This window comes from Bos taurus, chromosome 9 (assembly GCF_002263795.3).
Source record: "Bos taurus isolate L1 Dominette 01449 registration number 42190680 breed Hereford chromosome 9, ARS-UCD2.0, whole genome shotgun sequence".
Classification (NCBI taxonomy): domain Eukaryota; kingdom Metazoa; phylum Chordata; class Mammalia; order Artiodactyla; family Bovidae; genus Bos; species Bos taurus.
Genome location: NC_037336.1, coordinates 9,196,109 through 9,219,969, shown reverse-complemented (window position 1 = coordinate 9,219,969; position 23,861 = coordinate 9,196,109). Strand labels below are relative to the sequence as shown.

At 40.6% G+C, this 23,861-nt stretch overlaps 1 protein-coding gene across 1 annotated transcript in view; it reads right to left on the bottom strand.

Annotated features, from left to right (window-relative positions):
- COL19A1 (collagen type XIX alpha 1 chain) overlaps nt 1-23,861 on the bottom strand; it is a 431,873-nt gene that overhangs the window by 78,032 nt on the left and 329,980 nt on the right. The window contains exons 17-22 of the mRNA XM_015472743.3: nt 15,569-15,613; nt 9,294-9,356; nt 4,277-4,312; nt 3,247-3,282; nt 3,104-3,157; nt 2,214-2,267 (exon numbers count right to left, since the gene is read on the bottom strand). Coding sequence (XP_015328229.2) covers nt 2,214-2,267; nt 3,104-3,157; nt 3,247-3,282; nt 4,277-4,312; nt 9,294-9,356; nt 15,569-15,613 — 288 coding nt within the window. The remainder of the gene's footprint in view (nt 1-2,213; nt 2,268-3,103; nt 3,158-3,246; nt 3,283-4,276; nt 4,313-9,293; nt 9,357-15,568; nt 15,614-23,861) is intronic.

Below are 23,861 nucleotides of genomic sequence, written 5' to 3'. Positions count from 1 at the left end.
ATGAAGAAAACCAAACAAGATATAAAGAAATGGAAAAATACCCTGTGTTCATGGATTGGGAGAATTAATACAGTTAAAATGCCCATACAACCCAAAGTAATCTACAGATTTAATGCAATCCCTACACTGAACTAGGATAAATAATCCTAAAATTTATATGAAAGCACAAAAGACCCCTAATTGCCAAAGCAATCTTGAGAAAGAAAAACAAAGCTGGGAATATCATACTCTCTGACTTCAGACTATACTACAAAGCTACAGTAATCAAAACAGTATGGTACTGGCACAGAAACAGACACATAGCTTAATGTGACAGAATGGATAGCTCAGAAATAAACCAATTAATGGTCACTTAATTTATGACAAAGGAGGCAAGAATATACAGTAAAGACAATATTTTCAATAAGTGGGAAAACTGAACAGTTACATATAAAAGAATAAGTTAGAACATTTTCTCACACTATATACAAAAATAAACTCAAACTTAATTAAAGCCTCAAAGATAAGACCTGAAACCATAGAACTCCTAAAAGAAAACATAGGCAGAACACTCTTTGACATAAATTTTAGCAATATATTTGAATCTGTCTCCTAAGACAAGGGAAAAAAAAAAGCAAAAATAAACAAACAGGACCTAATTAAACTTAAAAGTTTTTGCATGGCAAAGGAAACTATGGACAAAATGAAAAGACAGCCTACTGAATGGGAGAGAATATCTGCCAATGATATGGCTGAAAAGAGGTCAATATATATATATATATATACACACACACACACACACATATACATATATATATATATATATCTCATACAACTCAATATTAAGAAAAACAAACAACCTGCTTAAAAAATGAGCAGAAGACCCGAATAGACATTTTTCCAAAAAGACATACAAATGGCCAACAAGCACATAAAAAGATGCTCAATATTGCTAATCATCTAGAGAAATGCATATCAAAACCACAGTAAGGTATCACTTCACACCCATCAGAATTGTTATCGTCAAAAATTCCACAAGTAACAAATGTTTGAAAGGATGTTGCAAAAAGGCAACCTGAATACACTGTTAGTAGGAATGAAAATTGGTATAGCCACTAGAGAAATCATTATGGAGGTTCTTCAAAATCTAAAAGAGAATCACCTAATGATTTAGCAACCCCACTCCTGGTTATATATTCAAAGGAAATGAAAACAGTAATTCAAAAAGATACACGCACCTCAGTGTCCTTAGCAGCATTATTTACAACTGCCAAGATATGGGAGAAACCTAAGTGCCCATCAACAGATAAGTGGATAAGAAGATATCATACATATTTAATGGAATGCCATTTGACCATAAAATGAAAGAAATTTTGCCATTTGCGATAGTGTTGATGGACTTAGAGAGTATTGTTCTTTATGGAATGTCAGACAAAGACAAATATTGCATGTTATCACTTATATGTGGAATATAAAAAATAAAATGAATGAATATAACCAAATGTAACAGACTCATACAAATAGAGAACAAACTAATTACCAGTGGGGGAAAGGAGAGGGGGGAGATAGATGAAAGGGATTAAGAAATACAGACTATTATGTGTAGAATAAATAAGCAAGAAGGGTATATTGTACAATACATGGAATTTAGCCATTATTTTGTAGTCACTTTAAATGGTGTATAATCTATAAACATATTGAATTATTATGTACACCTGAAACTAATACTGTAAATCAAGTATAATCCAAAAAAAGAAAAACAGTGCATTTAAGGGGTGTGAGGATACGTATGTACGTGTGTGTGTGAGAGAGAGAGGGAATTGTGAGTCCAGTAAAGCTAGGCTATAATGCAACCTGAGGACCTTTCACCAACTGCATTATAGGAGTATTTTCAGCCAAAAGATTTGCCCCCTTTTTGGAGACTTCTGCAAGAATACAACAGAAGCTTTGGAAATGTCTTTCTTGAATGGAGAATTTAATCAAAAGCCATGTATAATGATGTATAATGGAAATGTTAATAACTTGGGTTTCAAAGACTGACTTGTTAGGTTAATAATATTCAAAAGGATCTCACATAACTAATGGAGATATGAGCCTTCTCAACAGCCTCTGACATTAGTGTGATCGGTTTCAGTTGTAGAGATGACCCCTGCCCTTGGAAAATGCAGTATAACTCATTTGCATGAACAGATGCGGACAGTCTTTAAAATGACACATGCATCTACTATACATACAATATCTCCTGGTGGTCCTCTGGGTCCCACAGAGCCTGCAGGTCCTTGCTGACCCTAAAATAGAAGGCAATATAATACTTTACTTGTGCTAAAAATATAGTCTGTACCTGAATATATGTAAAACATGCTGTGACCTTTATCTATAGAAAAAGTATCCAGGCTCCTCTGTGTAACACTGAAATGTGCTATGGGCTTACAGTTTCAAGATATTTTCATTCAAATGAGTCTGCTCTCACGCAGGTTTGATGCCTAGGTTGGGAAGATTCCCCTGGAGGAGGAAATGGCAATCCTTTCCAGTATTCTTGCCTGGAAAATCCCATGGACAGAGGAGCCTGGTGGGCTACAGCCCATGGGGTCTCAAAGAGTCGGACATGGCTTAGCGGCTGAGCACACATGCATGTTCTTACCAGCAGGTGAGTCTGGATAACCTGCCATACACATGGGTCGGGCACATTACATGGATCCTTCTAGTGCCTCCTAGCAGTGGGTCTCCTTTGGGACAGTCCTATAGAATTCTGTGTGGGAAACTCAAGTGCCTGTGGGCTGCAGAATTTGGGCTTGGGAAATAAATCCTGTTCTCTTTAAGGAAACAGGGTCGTAGATGTGGCTCATATTTTTTACTCTTAAAGCTTTCAGGGATGGTACCGTAAATATGGTCTGAAAAGTACTTAAATATCCTATTGTGATCCAAAAGACAGAGGCACCATGTGTGTAATAAATGCAGCCGATACGGGAGTGTGTCTGTGGGGGGAATCGCTATGAAAACATGATAAAATCCCTGACAACATTTGTGATGAAAATGAGTGGTACATCAGAGCTCCTTGTTTTACACAGAAATGGCTATACCTTCAAAACAACTTCCACATTTCCCTGAGTGATTTCTTATGTACCTTTAGTCCTGGGCTTCCAATTACACCAGGTGGACCAGGATCTCCAGGCTCGCCCTAAACACACGGGTGGGAAAGAAATGGTTACTTTAATTTTCACAATCTCATTATGTTGGAGATGCAAGAGAAGGCTGTCAGGGGATTACCTTTATTCCTTGTGATCCTGTTATTCCAGGTTCTCCCTGTAAATGAAATCATCACCATACATGTGTTTATATTCAGATGGAGGACAGAGTCTCTAATGCTACAATTCATTTACACTTTCAGTAGCTGACATGCAATAAAGTCATGATGAAGTCAAGAAGGGTTCATCCTAACATATGACTCAAAATAATAATTGCTAATAAACCATTTCTTATTTTCCTTTCTTCTCTGTAACAGCTTTTCCCCAATGTCACTTTTGACACTGTAGTCATCATGGTCCATTAGCAATCGCTGTGTCCTCTACTCAACTGACATTGTTATTAGCTGGTTTGTCATCAGCTAATCCTACAGCTCAGAGAAATAAAACTTCAGATAAGGGCAAAAAAGAAAGAATAGAATTTAAGTTGATATGTCATGGAGGTTCTACTATCAGATGCATGTATTTAATGAAACAAAAATCACACAAAAATTAAAGTTACACAGAAGAGTACAAAGTTGGCCACAAAGAGTTCACTTTAATTAAATTATTTTCCATGACTTAATCACTGATCCTTTTATGTTTTTTTGGCTGTTCTGCAGGATCTTAGTTCCCAGAGTCGAGCTCAAACTTGTACCCCCTGCACTGGAAGCTTGGAGTCTTAACCATTGGACCACCAGAGAGGACCTATCATTGATCCTTTTGATAAAACCATCCTGTTTGGTAAATCCAATTTATATCATTAACACAAATTTTGGAAAAACTATCTTACATAATAATTTTGTACCTGAAATATCCTTGGTGTATGTCTTTCATTACATTCATGTCCAATCACAAATAGCAATGTGTTACAGAAAATAAACACTACTTGTAACAAGGTTTAAAATTTCATACTTATCAAAATAAAAGAGTCAAAATTCACAGAGGAAAAAGCAGAATCCTCAGGGAGCTTATCTTATCAAATCTATTAGGCTCTAAAGTAAACATGATAGAAATCGGAGAGGAGGAAATCAATGAAATAGAAAACCCAAGATAGTGATAAAACATCTACTTACTCTATCTCCCTTTTCGCCTTTTGTAAAGCGTTCCCCCTAAGAAAATGCATAGAAAAAAGAATCAACTATAAACCCTTTTAAAAATAATCTCTCCAAACCTGGATGTGAACAAATCCTGCAGGTCAAACTCAGACCTCCACTGCAAACATGTAATGATCCAGAATGTCACATTGTCTGCCTGTGCAGCTTAGAAGACCAGTATGCAACTGAATTAGAAAACCCTTTAATATTCCCAAATGAACAGTAACTTAATCATCTTAATGTTATTTTGAGAATCCTGAGTGGTTGACAAATTAGAATATGGTCCAAGGCCAAAGCCTCCTCTGGTGTGGTTCAAAGAGAAGATGGTCACACACACACACACACACACACACACACACATACAAGCATCCAAACAGAGGCAGAATGAATGAGAAGATGCTGGAGTGATCAGTGGAAGGACATTCATTTGAATTCTTCCAGTTACTTAAGTTGGTCCTTAAAAAATACAGCCAGAGTTCTAAATTAGTGTTTAAAATAAGTCATTACTGTAAAAATACTTACTGATTTTCACTTTCCTTTTAACGAAAATGACATGAAGGAGTTAATTACTGGGTGAATAACTGTACAAGTCTGTGGAACTGATACTGGGTCTTGCTGTTGGGTTTAGGCTTGAAGGTTCTGGTGGGAGTCAAAGCTTTGAAGGAATGCCTCTTACGACGCAACACTTTCCCCATGGTCACTGTGTTAACTAACAACACAACCCTTCCTCCACACATACACACACACACACACACACACACACAGATGGGGAGGCTTCCCTGTATTAGCTTCTGTTCTTGAAGGTCCATATCGTGATATCATTTAACCTTCACTTCACTGCTGTGAGGGAGATATTGTCCCACTACCAGAATGAGAAGAGATTCAGAAAGGTTCTGAGTAACCCTAAGTTATTAATGTTTCTCCTAAAGCAGCATTCACCTACTGTATGTTCCCTGTTCCCTTATTTATCTTGCCTACAAAATCTGTGAATGAAGAGATACAATTCACCTTGATTATCATAGCATCTCTGGGGTACACTTCTGCTCTCCCAGCAAAATTTATTAAATTAGGGAATTTAAAGTTTTACAGATAAAACAATAATTGCTGACCTTTATTGAATTCTTACAATGTATTAAACCCTGTTCTAATCACATTATATACATTAATACAATTAACCTCTTGGGTCAACAGGGTAGTTACTGTTAGTACATTCATTTACAGAGGGGGAACTGAGGCACAGGGAAGTTAATTCATTTCCCCAAGGTCACAAAACCAATAAGAAGTCATTGAGGATCTAAACTGAGGCAGCCTGGCTTCAAAATTAGACTTTACTTACTCAGTCTGTTTGATATTATTTACAATTTAATTGCCTTATTATGTGAATTGAGTGAATGGATAATAAGACGGAAACCATACATTTTAAAACATTTTATTTTGCATCTGAAAGTCAAGGGAAAGGCTGAGGACTGCTATGCTAGGCAATGCTGCTCTCAAAGGTCCTGGTAAGGATTTGATCTTCAGATCACCATAAGGCAGTGAGTGGTTACTGAAAAATGTCATACCTCATGACCCGGGGACTTCTGGGGGCCCCGTCTTCTCCCCCATGTCTCCAACCTCCCTGCAGTTACGTGGGGGCAAGCTGCTGATTCTGACTGTGAAATGTATTTGGCAGGGCTGTGGGGCACGTGAAGGCTGAGGCGTGTGGAGACCACTCACCACGCTCCAGTCCTGCGGTCCTGGCAGGGGTGGCTAAGTCAGAGGGCATAGCTCCCTGGTGCTTACCAGCCTGCTGACTGGTTACTGAGGGTTGTGTGGAGCAGGACACTCACTCCTCCCAACCACACTGGCTGGGCAGTATGAGCAAGAGAAAGCTTTTCTTGGGGGTAAAACCACAGAAATTTCAGGGTTAATTTGTTGCTTAGTATAACCTACCTACTCTGACTAATATGGCCCATATCTATCCAACATAATTAAATCTCTTACTGGATAATTTCTATATATTAGATATATAGAGATCTTTATTTATATTCTTGCATTTCAGTCTTAATTCTAAAAATCAATTTGATTTTTAAGATAGGAGATGAAGTTAATGAGATGTGAGCAACGGGCTGCATTGCTTTTGCAACTGCTTGTTTCTGATTATATTACATTACTTATGTCACTGGTTATTTAGAACCTCTGCCAAGCTACAGTGACTAAAGTAACTTCTAGCTGGGGCAGAAAAAGCAAAACCAGGAGCCTGGTTGTCTAGAGAGCTGATATTTTGTTTTAATTCTGGTAGCTACTATCTGGGGCAGGTCATTCACATTTTGGAACCTTTTTTTCCTTATCTATAAAATCCTGGGGTTCAACTAGATGACATTTTCACTCCAATATCTAACCTAGTCATGTAGTAAATGTTCTGTAACAGGGGACAAACTGCCATTTAAAGTACTACTCAGGCTCAGAGTTCAGATTTGGATGAAGATTATTTTTCTGTTTGGACATTCTGGTTATTATGTTAAGTTCAGATCCTGTTCCAGAATAGAAAGGCTGAGACCATAGAGAGCTAGACTGCTTTACTAATGATGTGAAATTTGTGTTTTTTCCTGTGGGAAGCTGGGAGAAAGGTAGGCAAAGATGTATTAATATAAGGAAGGTGTGATAATTCACAGATTAAGAGGGAACTGACAAGGAGAAGAGCTGGGAGGGTAAGGTAGATGGGGAGAAAGATGGTTTCAGGGGGTGGGCCTTGGTAACAGTACAGAAAGCTAGAGGAAAACCTTCAGGAACTGTGAAATCCTCCAGTTCTTGCTACTCATAGCACGGCCCAGGATCCACAGCAGGAGCATGGCCTGAGCACGTTGAGAAATACACCTGCTCAGTCTGAAAGCGGCTCTTTTGCCCCTTTCCTATTCCCCTCTGAACTCAAAAGAACCTAAATATAAAAATGAGATCACCAAGCAATTGAAACTAACTCCTGACTTATGCTGTCCTGAATGCATGCCATGCCTTGCCTAAGCTATTGATTTTTTCCTAGATAAAAAGAATGAAGAATTAAGCCATTAAAAAATGACTAGCTCTCTCCCTCAATGGCCTCCTTAGTAATCCTACCAGAGATCATGCATCAAGATTACATTTGAAGAGAGAGTCAGCCAGTCTGCACTCAAAGGAAAGAAAAAAGATTCAGATTCCAACCTCTTGCCTCAATGACTCACTGAGATTCTTGCCATTCCCCCATCCTCCACCCCCATCATTTTTCTCTTTAAAAACTGTCCTGGCTGAAAAGAAACTTGAGAGTTGGTCTCAGGACATGAGTCCTTCTTCTCAGGTTGTGACTTTTTCTGATTAAAGCACCTTTCTGCTGACCCTTGCTTCTGCAACTGTTGACTTATGAGCAGTGAGCAGCTGAACTGAACTTGGATTTGGTAATAAACCACTACCCAGACCTGCTGAACTAGGATTAGATTTCAAAAGGATCTTCAGCGATTCAAGTTTACATTTAGTATGAGAGGTACTACTCTAATCCACTCAAATTTCTCTCTCTGCTCTACAAGTCCCGGCTATTCCAGTAGAATTTTAGTAAATCTTGGGTCCTGGTTTGCCACGCAGCATGTGGAAATTAAGAAAAGGTGTCAGTGCTCCAGTGTGGAGGGGAGACGGGGTGGGGGGCAAGGGGCAGATAAGAGCTGAGAAGAGATGCCCATAAGTGTGGAGTTGTAGGAGTCAGCTGGCAGATGGAGTCAGTCAGTCAGTCAGCAGACCCTGGGCTGATTTGTGAGAGAGAGATTTCCTAGAAAGCCTTGGAAATTCTCAGGTGTGGAACCCCAGTAAGGACTGTTACTGGTTTGGACAGAAAACTAACGGCAAACGTGACCCCTGAAGGAGGAGAACTCCGGAGCACAAGGGGGACAGCCTGAACTCGAAAGCTGTCAGAGAGTGACCGTCATCGCCAAAGACGCTTCGTTTTTAAAGCTGAAGCACAAGGAGAATTTGACTTTGTGATATTAAATACTCTTTATATTGTTCCCGTTTGGCAGGCATGCAGGCATTTTAGTGAGCTCTTCATTTTTATCTCTGGCCAACCAATATTCTCTGTTTATCCCAGCAAGGGAAGAGGTAAAAGTAAAATTTTTTTAAAGTGTTATATTTTTTTTTTAAACAAAGATGAAACATTTGTTAAGTCATTCTTGGTGATTCTTGAGGGCTGCTGTGGGGTTTGGTTTTGTTTTGTTTTAAAGTGAAAGTAAAGTCGCTCAGTCCTGTCCGACTCTTTGTGACCCCATGGGCTGTAGCCTACCAGGCTCCTCTGTCCATAGGATTTTTCCAGGCAATAGTACTGGAGTGGATTGCCATTTCCAAAAATTATTTTTGTAATTAGGATTCATGTCATCTCTTTAGGTAGTCCCATTTGAATATAAATGATACTGAAGGTAATTTTTCCAACAAAAGAACTAAATTTTGGAAGAATCTGGCCTCAGTAATATTTAAGAAGTCATTTTGATCTTATAAAAACCTAGAATAACTTCAGAGACTACGCTGAGAGTAGTTGTTTGTGCAAAGATAAACTTCTCTGTTTTTTTTTTTTTTGGATAAATTAGCCCTTTTGATGTACTGATTTTATTATTCATTTTAGCTATTATCTTTAGTTATAGCAGGGCAGCTTAGTGATTTTTAAACCCTGGGTTCTGTAATCAGCCTACCTAGGAGTGATTCATGGTTTCAGTACTTCCTAGCTTAAGTAACTTAAGCTAGGGACCTTAGGGAAGTTACTTAACCTTTCTGTGCCTCGGTTTCCTCATCTGAAGAATGGTTTTTTTTTTTTTTTTTAATGAACTAAGTGAGGTAATACATGTAAAAACTTAGTACCTCATTTAAAGAACATGACCAAATATCTGATCTATTGTTCCTTATGCCAGGGACAACCAACGTACATGGAATTGGGGCTGATTAAGAAAAATATCTTAATTCTATTTTTTGGATATTCTCCCTCTGCTCTCAAAGCTAAAATACTTACAGATTCTCCCTTTTCACCTTTAGGGCCAATAGATCCTGGAAATCCTGGTGATCCGGTCTCACCCTTTCAAGAAAAGCAGAAGACAGTTTTTGCATGAGGCTAGGTAAGTCCTGTTGTGACCCTCAGGGTGATAGCACAACCTGTCCCCCTTCTAAGAGTGGAATTTATCTATTAACCCCCAAGGGGCAGTGGGAAGCTCTGAATCCAGTAGGTTATTCACATAATAGTGTGTTTATAAGCACTCCACAATGCCTTTAGGTCTTTTAGAAATCCACAGTATTCATTAAGATCTTTAAAATTAATGTGAGACAAAGTCAATTATTTTTCAAGCAAAGAACATTTACAGAAAATAATTATAATTATGCTCTGCTGCACCAAAAGAACAAAAAGGAATTTTTGTGGCCTTAAAGACATCACATTATTTAACTGACACAGTAATCCAAATTCATGTTATTTCAAGGATTTCTTTCTTTTTTCAAGTAGGGGGAGATACAGGAAGAAAAAGATGTCTCTCCACTGTTTCCAGCATTCATTCACCACTGTTCAGTTGCAAAGAAGGCCTTCTTGATGACGTGGGGATAGCAGTGGCTTAGAAAAGTCTAAGAGTTTCTGATGAAAAATCCAGAAGAGGGATTTGTATAGGACATATAAAGAGTATTTTGAGAAAATAAAATTATAGAAATAATATTGGTGGCAAGGAAGTGTACCATTAATTAAACGATAGAGATATCTCAGTGCTTTTGTTTACTGTTAGCCAATAACCCTGCTGCTGCTGCTGCTGCTAAGTCACTTCAGTCGTGTCCAACTGTGTGTGACCCCATAGACGGCAGCCCACCAGGCTCCCCCATCCCTGGGATCCTCCAGGCAAGAACACTGGAGTGGGTTGCCATTTCCATCTCCAATGAATGAAAGTGAAAAGTGAAAGGGAAGTCACTCAGTCATGTCCAACTCCTCGTGACCCTATGGACTGCAGGCCATCAGGCTCCTCTGTCCATGGGATTCTCCAGGCAAGAGTACTGGAGTGGGGTGCCATCACCTTCTCCACAACAACCCTGAATACCACAATTGTTAAGTGCAGCCGCTAGAATGAATGTAGGGCTTTCCCGGGAGCTCTTGCCAATGCAGGAGACATGGGTTTGATCCATTGGTGGGGAAGATTTCTTGGAGAAGGAAATGGCAACCCACGCCAGCATTCTTGAATGGGAAGTCCCACAGACAGAGGAGCCTGGCAGGCTGCAACCATGGGGTTGCAGAGTTGGACACAACTGAGTGACTGAACAACAACCAGAACTTATATAATGCTGGGTTGTTTTCCAACCCTAAGGGCATTTTTGCAAAACAATGTTCATCATTGCATTTCCAAGCATATAGCTTTTCTGCCCCTTGTGTCTTTTTTATTTCAGAAAAAAATACAAAAAAGATATGGTTGAATATGTCAAACCTCCATGGACAAGGCACCCAAGATAGAAGGAAAAAAACCTTATGTCAAAGAGGAAATTTCATATTCCCTCTCTATTTCTGTGCCAGAGAGAGTCACTGTTATGAATTTAGTACTTACATTTTCAGTCTGTATTTTTGTACTTTTACTGCATATGTGGAACCATAAATAGTATGCTATTTTGGATATTTAAAACAAATTTTATAAAAGCCACTGGTTAATCTTGTATATGACATTCTGTGACTTTTCCCCCAACTCAATGTTGTTTTTAATATCCATCCTCTATTGATACATAGAGATCTAGTTTATTCAGTGAACCTTTGGATAGTATTATAGTGTGTTAATGGATCGGGGATCATCTAAGCCCCACTCATGGGTATTTGGGGCTTCCCATGGGGCTTAGTGGTAAAGAATACGCCTGCCAATGCAGGAGATGCAAGAGGCATGGGTTTGGTTCCTGGGTTGGGAAGATCCCCTGGAGAATGGCAACCCACTCCATTGTTTTTGCCTGGAAAATCCCATTGACAGAGGAGCCTGGTGGGCTACAGTTCACGGGGTTGCAAAAGAGTCGGGCACAACTGAGAGACTGAGCACAAATGTGCATTTTGTTGTCTTATAAACAGGGTTGCAATGAACATCTCTACACATGTCCCCTGGTGTGGATATGTTTATCTGTTGCTTTTGAAGCCTCAAATAGCCCTAAAGACGCTGGTTTACTTTTATATTTCTATCCTAATCAGTATCTTGTGATTTAGCTTAGAGGAAGAGGGAGTCAGTCATTCATAATGGATAGACAATGTCATGTTTTTTGTTTTTTTTTTTTTAAGAAGGCCTCTAGATTTGTGGGATATATTTTGTAAATTTAATCTTCATTTATTAATACAAGTATTTTCCCTTATAGTGTACCATCTAAACATACAATGTAACATCAGTTTTACACTTATCATATTGTAGGAGAATCCATTTTCCTACAGATAGTAAGTTCTATCCATAATGAAAAGAGGAAGAAATTGGTGGAGACATTAAGGGACTGATTGCTGTTGGTTTGACAGACTAAACAATTGGCCTTGTACAAGTGTTAGACTGTATAGAGTGTGGCCTTCCTATCACCCATCTGATAGATGTTAAAAGCCTCAGTGCACTGGGGAAAAAATATGCCCAGTAATTCAAGCCAGCTGCATAAAGTAAAGGTAGAAATCAAGGAAAGGGTCTAGGAGTTACTATTAGAGTCACATGTGCTTGATATCAAACGGTAAGGGGAGAGGAATATGCCTGAAGGAAGAGTAACCATATTCACAGCTGCTAAGTATTTAAACCTACATATACAAGTCTCCACTGAAATACAGAGGAAGGACCGGGCAGAGGCTTTGGTCCACCTCTCTCTGGGATGGAAGTGTGGCTGGGCTTGGAGGAAGTCTTAGAGACCAGATCCTTATACAAAAGTCTACAAACAAAAGCATTTCCCTCCTGAATCTTAATCACATATGGAGTTGTTCTTCATATTTAAAATGGATGTTTAGTAATTTATCACTGTAATTATGAGTTGAAAGATCAGTGATGGATTTACTTAGCTTCGGGAAAGGCAGTCATTTAATTTGACACTCTGGATGTTATTTGAAAGGTCTGGTGGTGTTGAGCCTCCATCTTTTTCCTCTGACAACTGCTCTGAAAGACACTGCTAATTTCTCAGGAGTCCTTAGATATTCCACTTCCTGATTCTTCTGTCTCTATAAAGAAGCAGCTATCCCCGACCGACTTGCAGATACATCACCATCCCATCACTGCAGCCTGTCTTTCTCAGGAAGCTACAGAGCAGGGGTCATCATTTCAGTCCTGGCAGGTGGCTTGCATGATGCCTGGGTCTCTGTCACTATTTACTATTAAAAGCTGGTAGTATTCATTGTTCTTTCTTCCTGTATCTTGAATCAGAACGAGGCTGCTAACCTCGGAGTGACTTGTGTGTCAATTCTATTGCTGTTTGTATTGACTCTGGTGTTGTACTAGAAATGTGTGTGCATGCTAAGTCGCTTCAGTTGTGTCTGACTCTGTGTAACACTATGGACTGTAGCCTTCCAGGATCCTCTGTCCACAGGATTCTCCAGGGAAGAATACTGGCATGGTTTGCCATGCCCTCGTCCAGACGATCTCCCTGACCCAGGGATGGAACCCCCGTCTTTTATGTCTCCTGCATTGGCAGGCGGGTTCTTTACCACTTTGGGTTCCAAATGGTAGGCTGGCTTTGTGATTCTATTCTGCCAGCTGGTGCATTGAGAAGTGGAGTACGATACAGCAAAAGTCATGTATATGTTGAAATTGTACTTCTGGCTCAATCTTACATTCTACAACATAAATTGAATCTCTTCTCCACCAAAATTATGGTGGGAGAAGCAAAGATGATCAAGACTGGATGTTAAGTATGATAACTATGAATACCAAAAAGACATACATGATACTCCACGAGAAGAAAGAAAGTTTAGAATGCATGAAGTGAGGAGCAAAGTGTTGGTGAGGGCTTAATATATATCATGCATTGTGCTTTGGGTAAGGTCATCTCATCTCATTTGATTTTAATCCTGCCATCAACTCTGTGTAGATATAATTTTGCCCATTTCACAAATGCGTAAATTGATGACCAGAGGGTTGGAGTGTCTTTTCTGAGCTGTTAATGGCACAGTCAGGTTTTGACCCCAGAGCCCAGGTTCCTTCCATCATTCAATGGTTCTCAATGCTGGCTGCCAGGTGGAATCATCTGAAACTCTTTTAAAATAAAGCAACATGGAGCCCACTCCAGATCAACCAGAGACATGAGTTCTGCCCCACATCAGAGTCCTGGAGATGGGGCCCGAGACTGGTAATTTCCAAAAGCCCTCAGGGGACTCCAGTGTGCAGCCGAATCACCGGAGTCCACCAGGGGTGTGAGCAAAGGTCCGAGGGAGAAGGTTGAAGGGGCCTTAAATTCTCACTATAGTGACCTCTGAACAGCATCACCAAGAATGAAGTATAGACTCAGCCCAGGTACTGAGTGTGCACAGTTAGAGGTGATTCTGCTCCTCCAGCAAGGGTGGTGCTTACATTTTAGAATTCATCCTATGCATTTTTTACTGAGAGAGCCTTTCTCCTGTTAATTAAAATTCCTACAAATCACTTCACACGGGCATTTATATCAGGTACTGTATCCAGTTCTCTGTAGACTCCTCTGGGTTATTTCTTTGGGTGGGAAGAGGGAACAGTCATGCCCCTGGCTTTTTCTAATTCCACTTAAGATTCTAAAGCAATTAGAAAAGATTTTGAGCCATAGAAAGTGTCCTTAGAGTTAGAAATACACCTGTTTCACAGAATCAAATTTCTCAACATTGAGGTCTTCAGAATTCCTAAGTAACATGTGTTTCCTAATGAACAGAGCAATACGAGAGCCAGCTGCTTTGTTTCAAGGAATGAATCATAATTTAAATACTTTAAAAGTGCCACAGCTCTCTTTGCTCAGCTGTCCCAAGTGACAAGCTCTTTTTTTTTTTTTCCCTTAGTCTGCATGTGTCCTGCAGTAATTGCTTAAAATATAATGTGTTCGTTATGGTGGTGTAGGAATTCCATAAGCTATTTGGTTACAGGAAATAATGTTAATGTACTAGCAGTGCAATCCAAGACACATAAATGACATTACTGCTGTATAATCAATTTTTAGGGATGTCTTTTTAAGAATGTCAAGGTTTTTATTTTTATTTTTTGCAGGAAATTTCATTTGCAACGGTCAATCTATAAGAAGCTCCCCATTTTGCGGAGACTATCTCTTAGCAGTTTTTTTTTTTTTTTTTTCTTTCTGGTGACGGAGGTTTGATCTTGTGAATAGATGGGCTGCACGGATTTATAAGGCATGGAAGTCATATTTTCTTGGATTCATGTTGAAATACCCTGCCCTCAATCATGAGAATTTTTACTGGGTGAATGACGGAAGGGAGCACTCACAGGCCATGTTCCTGCAGAGTATTTTCAGTCCTACTCATCTCTGTCTGTGGATTTGATGTGCATTGTTTCTTTCGTCTTTTTTTCTTTTTAAAATTGAAGTATAGCTGATTTACAATGTCATGTGAGTTTAAGGTATACAGCAAAGTTATTCAGTTTTACATACATATATATTTTTTTTCAGATTCTTTTCCCTATAGGTTATTACAAAATATTGAATATAGTTTCCTAATTTTTTTTTCCTTGACAATGGCAATTTCTCACTGAGTCTAAGGTCATCACAATTGCAGGATCAAACAGGAGTGAGACATCTTTTTGAGAAGGCAAGTGTATTTGTCATCTTCACAGCTAATTAATTAAACTCATGAATGATGACAATGAGAAGGCAACGGAAATTCACCAGCGTTTTAATTTTAAAGCTGTTTTGAAATACTTATTTGGTTAAACTGTGACTGTACATGATAAAAACCCACCCAAAAATGCTCCCATGACAGCTTATGCGTGGACACTTAAGAGGACAGAAAAATGGCAAGCCTCGGGCATCCTGTCACAGGGCCTTTCAGATTGTTTTTGCCACCGATGCGGATCCAAGAAACATCTAACTATACACTGAAACATGTGTCCTAATTTCATTTACCCGTGACAGTTACGTGACAGCTATTTCCCTTCACTGTGGAAGTGTTCCCTTCCTGTGGTCAGCTTACTCAGGGCTTCGAGGGGAGGCGGAGCTCAGTTCTGCTTGGTCAGGAGGCGGGGAGAGTAGCGCCCCCTGCAGGCTGACGTGGAACCTGCGGGGCAGTGAGGCTGCCCTGACGTGTGAATGTGTGAATTGGTGTAAAAACCTAGATGTCTCTACTCACTCTGCAAATTGGATTACCTTCTCTCCTTTTAGACCACCAGCTCCATGTTCACCAACATTTCCCTAAGTAAACATGAAACAAAAATTTAAAAAAAAATCCATTTATTTTTAAAACAGTCCCTACTTTAACATAAAAATAGACAATACCACTGTAACAGCTTTTATCTCATTTGCCTCTCTCACACTCTGTCAAATATTCCTGAAATATTTGCCTCTGTCAAACATTCCTGAAAAACTCTCACTTTTGAGACCCTATTTGTCCTTGCTGTGACCTCCACCCTATCTGGTCAGGAGGTGATGCTAGAGAAACAGCACCTCTCCAGGGGTGAAATAGCAAAACTCTAAACTAAGCCCGGCAGCCTGGTTTGGTTTTGATACAACTTTCAAGACTAGTAGTGGTATCTTTGTTGCTCAGTGTAATGGATGTTCCATTACCGACCTTTCGGCTGCACTTGGCACGCTCTTGACTTGTATTACATGTACTCTACTTCTTCTTCCTGTCTCTCTGACCTCTCCTCTTCAACCAGCTCCTCACTGGTCAAGCCTGGACTTCCTCGGGACTACCTCCAGCTCTCTTCTTGTGATTCAACCTTTTGTCCCAGGTACGCTTACCCATTCCATGGCTGAGGCATTATCCACACGAGGACAGACAAATCTCCAAACCCAGCACATGTTTCCCTTCTGGGTTTTGACCCCTATATCTACTTTTCTACTTAATGTGTTCACTTGTAAATTCTAGAAGAGAGTTATATTCAACAAGTTCAAAACGGAATTTAAAAATATAAAAATGCAGCCATATATGAGTAAGAAAGACAAGAGAATAACTCATTGTTAACAGGTGTCAGTCCAGAAGTGGGAGGATGATAATTAACTTCTTCCTAACCTATCTGTGCAGTTTGACTTGTGAAAATGAGTGGTAATTTCATTTTATAATTGAAACAAATTACATAAAGAAAGAAAATCTGCATCCAACCTCTCCTGTCCATAGACTCTTTCTTCTTCCATCTAGGTGTCATCGTTAACACTGGCCTCCTCTACTTCCCTGGTGGCTCAGATGGTAAAGCGTCTGCCTACAATGTGGGAGACCTGGGTTCAATCCCTGGGTCGGGAAGATCTCCTGGAGAAGGAAATGGCAACCCACTCCAGTATTCTTGCCTGGAGAATCCCATGGACAGAAGAACCTGGTAGGCTACAATCCATGGGGTCACAAAGAGCAGGATATGACTGAGCGACTTCACACACACTCTACTCCTTAAGGACAACATCATCCAGTCCGGTTGCCTCTGCCCCAAGTCTCTTCACTCCAGCTACCTCCACTGGAAGGCCACCAGCACTCTTGCAGGATCATTGCAAAGGCTCCCTCACTGGCCTCTATAACCTACTCTTGCTCCTCTGACACACATGTTCTCTATAGAAGGTCAGAATGCAATCTTTAAATGATGTTCTGACTTCCTTTCTTCAAAACCTCAGCAAAGTCATGTAAAGGGTCTTCTCTCAGCCTCTCAGATGGACCAGGATCCTTCTTGTCTCTCCCTGTAGTCCCCCACTCTGTCCTCACCTCTTCATCTGGTTAGCAGTGACTCAGATCTCAGCTATTACAAAATGCATTCTGAGGGTCTCCAGACAGGTTCCCCTCACACCTTCTCATTGGACATTGTGTTTCTCCTTAATACTAACTAACATTCAAAATTTTGTATTTCTTCAAAAATTCTTATGTTAGCATGTAAGACCTGTGAGGCCTGGAACTGAATGCCCACCCCATGCCTATAGCAGTATCTAACATATAGGAAGCACTCAATAAATATTTGTTGAATAAATAAGCCAGTCACTGTTGTTACAGTTTAACATTTTAAATGTGCCTTCATATTACTCATGCTACTCTAGTCAAAAAGAAGTAGTTTAGGGGATTCCCTGGTGGCTCAGTGGTAAAGAATCTGCCTGCCAATCTGGGAAGATCCCACATGCTTCAGAGCCACTAAGCTCATGAGGCACAACTACTGAGCCTGTGCTCTGCAGCCCACAAACCACAATTGCTAAAGCTTGCCTGCCTGGAGCCCTTGTTCTGCAATGAGAAGTCACTGCAATGAGAAGCCTGCCCATGGCAACTAGAGAAGAGCCTACATAGCAATGAAGACCCAGCACAGACAAAAATACATAAATAAATCAAATTATTTTTTAAAATGGAAAAATTAAAATAAAATTTGAGGAGAAAGAGACTAAAAATTCTGTAAAAAATAAGTAGTTAATAACTGCTGTTATACATATTACTGGTCCTGTGACAGTCTCTCATTTTTCCTACTTACCTTTGATCTCAGATATTTAAATTGAAAATAAAAATTGTAGTCCCCAAATCTTAAGTTATAAATCATTTGCTGTTGTTGTTCAGTCTCTCAGTCATGTCTGACTCTTTGCGACCCCATGGACTGCAGCAGGCCAGACATCCCTGTCCTTCACCATCTCCCAGAGTTTGCTCAAACTCATGTACATTGAGTCGGTGATGCCATCCAACCATCTCATCCTCTGTTGTCCCCTTCTCCTGCCTTCAACCTTTCCCAGCATCAGGGTCTTTTTTAATGAGTCGGGTCTTCACATCAGGTGGGCAAAGTGTTGGAGCTAGCTTCAGTATCAGTCCTTCCAATGAATATTCAGGACTGATTTCCTTTAGGATTGACTGGTTTGATCTCCTTGCTGTCCAAGGGATTGTCATGAGTCTTCTCCAACACCACAGTTCAGAAGCATCAATTCTTCAGTACTCAGCCTTAATGGTCCAACTCTCAGATCCATACATGACTACTGGGAAAACCACAGCTTTGACTATATAAACCTTTGTTGGCAAAGTAATGTCTCTGATTTTAAATATGCTGTCTAGGTTTGCCATAGCTTTTCTTCCAAGGAGAAAGCATCTTTTAATTTTGTGGCTGTAGTCACTGTCTGCAGTGATTTTGGAGCCCCACAAAATAAAGTCTCTCACTGTTTGCATTGCTTCCCCATCTATTTGCCATGAAGTGATGGGACTGGATGCCATGATCTTAGTTTTTTGAATGTTGAGCTTTAAACAGCTTTTTCACTCTCCTCTTTCACTTTCATCAAGAAGCTCTCTAGTTCCTCTTCTCTTTCTGCCATAAGGGTGGTGTCCTCTGCATATCTGAGTTTATTGATATTTCTCCTGGAAATACTGATTCCAGCTTATGCTTCATCCAGCCTGGCATTTTGCATTATGTGAAACATATAAGTTAAATAAGCAGGGTGACAATATACAGCCTTGATGTACTCCTTTCCGGTTCTAACTGTTGCTTCTTGACCTGCATACAAGTTTCTCAGGAGGCAGGTAAAGTGGTCTGGTAGTTCCGTCTCTTGAAGAATTTCCCATTGTGATTCACACAGTCAAAGGCTTTGGCATAGTCAATGAAGCAGAAACAGATGTTTTTTTTCCTGGAATTCTCTTGCTTTTTCTATAATACAACGGATATAGGCGATTTGATCTGGTTCCTCTGCCTTTTCTAAATCCAGCTTGAACATCTGGAAGTTCTCAGTTCATGTACTGTTGAAGTCTAGCATGGAGAATTTTGAGCATTACTTTGCTAGTGTGTGAGATGAATGCAATTGTGCGGTAGTTTGAATATTCTTTGCCATTGCCTTTCTTTGGGATTGGAGTGAAACTGACCTTTTCCAGTCCTGTGGCCACTGCCGAATTTTCCAAATTTGCTGGCATATTGAGTGCAACACTTTAACAGCATCAATCTTTAGGATCTGAAATAGTTCAGCTGGAATTCCATCACTTCCACTAGCTTGGCTCCTAGTGATGTTTCCTAAGACCCACTTAACTTCGCACTCCAGGATGTCTGACTCTAGGTGAGTGATCACACAATCGTGGTTTCTGGATCATAAGATTTTTTTGTATAGTTTCTTCTGTGCAAGGACATATATGAAAGTGAGGTATGACACTCTGAGTCAGATATATAAAGAACGAGCAGTTATGAAATGGTAAGCTGTTTGAATGCAATCTCCACAGAAACATAAAACTTTAGGAGTTTCCTGAAAATACTGCTATCTGGGCCTGGAGCCAATGGGCTCCAATGGGCTCTGATGCACAGCCCATCAGAGTCTCTGCCTGGCTGTGCTTGTGCTAAGATATGTGGGGAAGGTGGAACATACTTGGTCTAAGACAGTGGCCCCCCAATCTTTTTGGCACCAGGGACCAATAGTGTAGAAGATAATTTTTCCACAGACAGGGTGGGGGGATGGTTTCAGGATGATTCTCCTAAGGAGTGTGCAACCTAGATCCCTTGCAGGCACAGTGAACTGTAGGGTTTGCACTCCTGTGAGAATCTAATGCCACCACTGATCTCACCACTGGAGGGGAGCTCAGGTAGTAATGCAAATGATGAGGAGTGGCTATAAATATAGATGAAGCTTTGCTCATTTGCCTGCCCATTGCTCACCTCCTGCTGTGTGGTCCAGGGGTTGGGGACCCCAGGTCTAAGACATAGGTTGTCCAGGGATGGTTTTGGACTGGGGTGCCCCATGCTTTTGACTTTCAGAGCAGAAGAGTACTCAAAGTACATCTGCTGAGAGCATCTCACAGCACCTTGGTTTAGGTCCTCCTCCCTAGCTGATCCCCCAACAACCTGAAGGGCATCACAGATGCTGTGAGATGAAGAGATGCCTCTGCAGCACCAAGTCATATTATTCTATCCATATACTCGATTGTTCTAAAATCTTGACTTTTCTGGAGGTTTTCACATCCAGAAAAACAACATGGTATTTACTGCCAAGCAGAGTATCATATGGTTGCTTCATGCAATAGCTATTTCAGGAAACCTATCTAAATAAGGACCCTCAGTGGCCTCTGTAGGTGTTATCCACTCTTTGGCTAACAACACTCAAGGCAGACGCAAACTTGAACTTCATTTGCATTGATTTGTTGACATGTGAGATTCTCCTCTCTGCTTTCTCCAAGCTAATTGTACCAGACAATTTCTTGACTCTATAGAAATAATATGGCTTCCCTTGTGGCTCAGTGGGTAAAGAATCTGCCTGCAATGTGGGAGACCTGGGTTTGATCCCTGGGTCAGGAAGATTCCCTGGAGAAGGGATAGGCTACCCACTCCAGTATTTTTGGGCTTCTCTTGTGGCTCAGCTGGTAAAGAATCCGCTGGCAATATGGGAGACCTGGGATTGATCCCTGGGTTGGGAAGATCCCCTGGATGGAGGCATGGCAACCCACTCCAGTATTCTGGCCTGGAGAATTCCATGGACTGTACAGTCCTTGGGGTTGCAAAGCATTGGGCATGACCAAGCGACTTTCATACCACATAGAAATAATAAGAGACTTGTTGTTGCTCAGTTGCTCAGTCACGTCTGACTCTTGGTGACTTAGTCCTTATGTTTCTGGAGTCCACAGTTCTGCCTCAGATGTTATTCTAATTTTACCAGGTCACTTTGTGCCTTTCTGCCATGTTATTTGAATGGTTCTCAAAAACCTTTTGAGTAGCTTTAATAGATGTACAATTTTGAATATATTGTTGAAAAGTCCCTGTGGTGCAGTGATGAGGGTTGTTTTGTGTGGGGTGATGCCTGTACATTTCAGGAATTCTGGGGAAATCAGGATGGCACAGTAGGCAGCACTGAGTTCACCTCGCCCTTCGAACACAACAATAACACATCCATGTGTGGAGCAGCTCTCACTACAAACAAACCAGAGACTGACAGAGAGACACTTACACAATCAAGACTGTAAGAGAGGTGCACACAAATCAGGTAGGAAGGGAAGAGAAGCAGTCAGGTTGGGATTGTGCCTGTAGTGAAGGACACAGATGAGAACGGGGATTACACAGGCTCAGAGATTCTCCCTGGGGAGTGAGCAGTTTGAACCACCCTTTGGGCACCCCAGTCTTAGGGACTGATGTCAGGAGGATACGTCTCCTTGCTGCTGCTAAGTCCCTTCAGTCGTGTCCGACTCTGTGTGACCCTATAGATGGCAGCCCACTAGGCTCCCCCGCCCCTGGGATTCTCCAGGCAAGAACACTGGAGTGGGTTGCCATTTCCTTCTCCAGTGCATGAAAGTGAAAAGTGAAAAGGAAGTCGCTCAGTCGTGTCCGACTCTTAGCAACCCCATGGACTACAGCCTACCAGGCTCTGCCATCCATGGGATTTTCCAGGCAAGAGCACTGGAGTGGGGTGCCATTGCCTTCTCCGTACGTCTCCTTAGCTGGCTTGAAAAGCAGTGTCACTGACAGTGAGCGTGTAAGAAACCTAAGGTCTGCTTGTGAAGACAGCATACACACTGGCTTATGCCCAAGAAGGAAGGAAGTAGATAAAAACTATCTGAACTCTGCATGGTTTCCTGTGGCTACCTCAGTGTATGCCCGGCCCAAGTTGAGTGCCCGGTCCAGCTCGCTTGCTCTGTGGCACAGCGCCACACTAGGGTAAGGACTGCCAAGGCCAAGGGAGGTATACAGTAGTAGGGGGATGAAGACCTGGCACAGCATCTGAATGGGGGGCAGCAGCCATTGCTGTCACTCCAGGAGGCAGCAGATTGGGAGCTGTCCAGAACTCCAATGGTCTCAGGACCACCACAGTCTGAATCCTGACCCACACCAAGCACTCATTCCAGGACCTCTTGCTCCAGCACTGCTTCCCTTTAAGGCAAGGGTGCTGGTCGTGGGAGAGGCAAGAGCACACACACAGAGGGAATGGAAGCATCTCAGGCCTGACCTTCGTGACTTCTGCTCCAGCAACTGGGAATCTGCCCCCACCCCAAGGGGGTGGTGATGGTCATGAAGCAGAGGAGAAGCCCTGAATCACACCTGGATCCAGCTCTAATGCCATCTCATGCTCCATTTTCTACCAAGGTGGTAGTAGTCAGCACATCCTAGGGGAAGACGTGACTCAGGCTCAGGTCAGCTTCAGCTCTCCCACTGGGCACATACAGACTATATAGGGATGCTCCCACTAAAGGACACTCCTTCAAGACCATACAGGTAACTGTTTCACCTAATGTCAGAGACAGAGAAAGTTAGCAAAATGAGAAGACAAATTTGATTCAAATGAGACAAAAGAAAACTCTTAAGAAAACAAGCAATAAAACAGAAATAAATAATTCATCAGTTAAAGAGTTCAAGGCATTAGGAATAACAATGTTAAGTGATTTAGAGAAAAGAATAGATGAACACACTGAGAATTTAATAAGGAACTAGAAAATATAACAAAGAACCAGGAAGAACTGAAGAATACAATAAATAAGCAACATACACACACAAAAGAATGAACAGCAGACTAGGTGACACAGAACACATAAATGATCTGGAAGATATAATAATGAAAATCACCCAATCAGAGCATAAAAAAGAAGAACAAATTTTAAAAAATGAGAACACTTTAAGGGGGCTCTGAGACAACATCAAGCATATCAATCTTTGTGTTATTGGGAACTTGGAAGGAGAAGAGATACAGAAAGTAGTAAAAAAGTGCATTTGGTGAAATTATGTCTGAAAACTTCCCAAACCTGAAGAAGGAAATATTGTCCAAGTTCAGGAAACATAGAGTGTCCTGGATAGGATGAACCCAAACAGACCCACACCAAGACATGTAATTAAAATGGCAAATATTAAAGTGAATTCTAAAGGTAGCAAGAGAGAAACAAAGAATCATATACAAGGGAACCTCCATAAGGCTATCGACTGATTTTATAGAAACTCTGTAGACCAGAAGGGAAAGTGTTGAAAAGGAAAAACCTACAACCTAGACTAATCTACCCAGAAAAGTTATCATTTAGTCTTGAAGGAGAGATAACTTCTCAGACAAGAAGAAACTCAAAAAGTTTATCAATACTAAAATTACCCTATAAGAAAAGTTAAAGAGTCATCTCTAAATGGAAAAGAAAAGGTTACAGTCAGAAGGAAGAATCTATGGAAGGAAAAAAAATCCCACTAGAAAAGGGAAAAATATAGCAATGGCTGTGAATCAACTATTTAAGCTAGTTACAAAGATTAAAAGGAAATAAAATTATAAAATATACTATAATAAACAGTGAAGGGATAAACTAGAAGGTGTAAAATATGACATTAAAAACACAAAATATAACTGAAAATAAAAAATATAAATATTTTAGACTGTGATTGCACTTAAATGACTACCAGTTTAAAACAAAAAGAAATAGTTACAGGTCAACATATATGTAACCACAAACCAAAAACCTAAAATAAATACACAAAAAACTAGAGAGAAAGTAGTACAAGCACACCACTAAAGAAAATGATCAAACCACAAGAGAAGAAACTACAACAATAAGAAAATAACAGAAGAATTA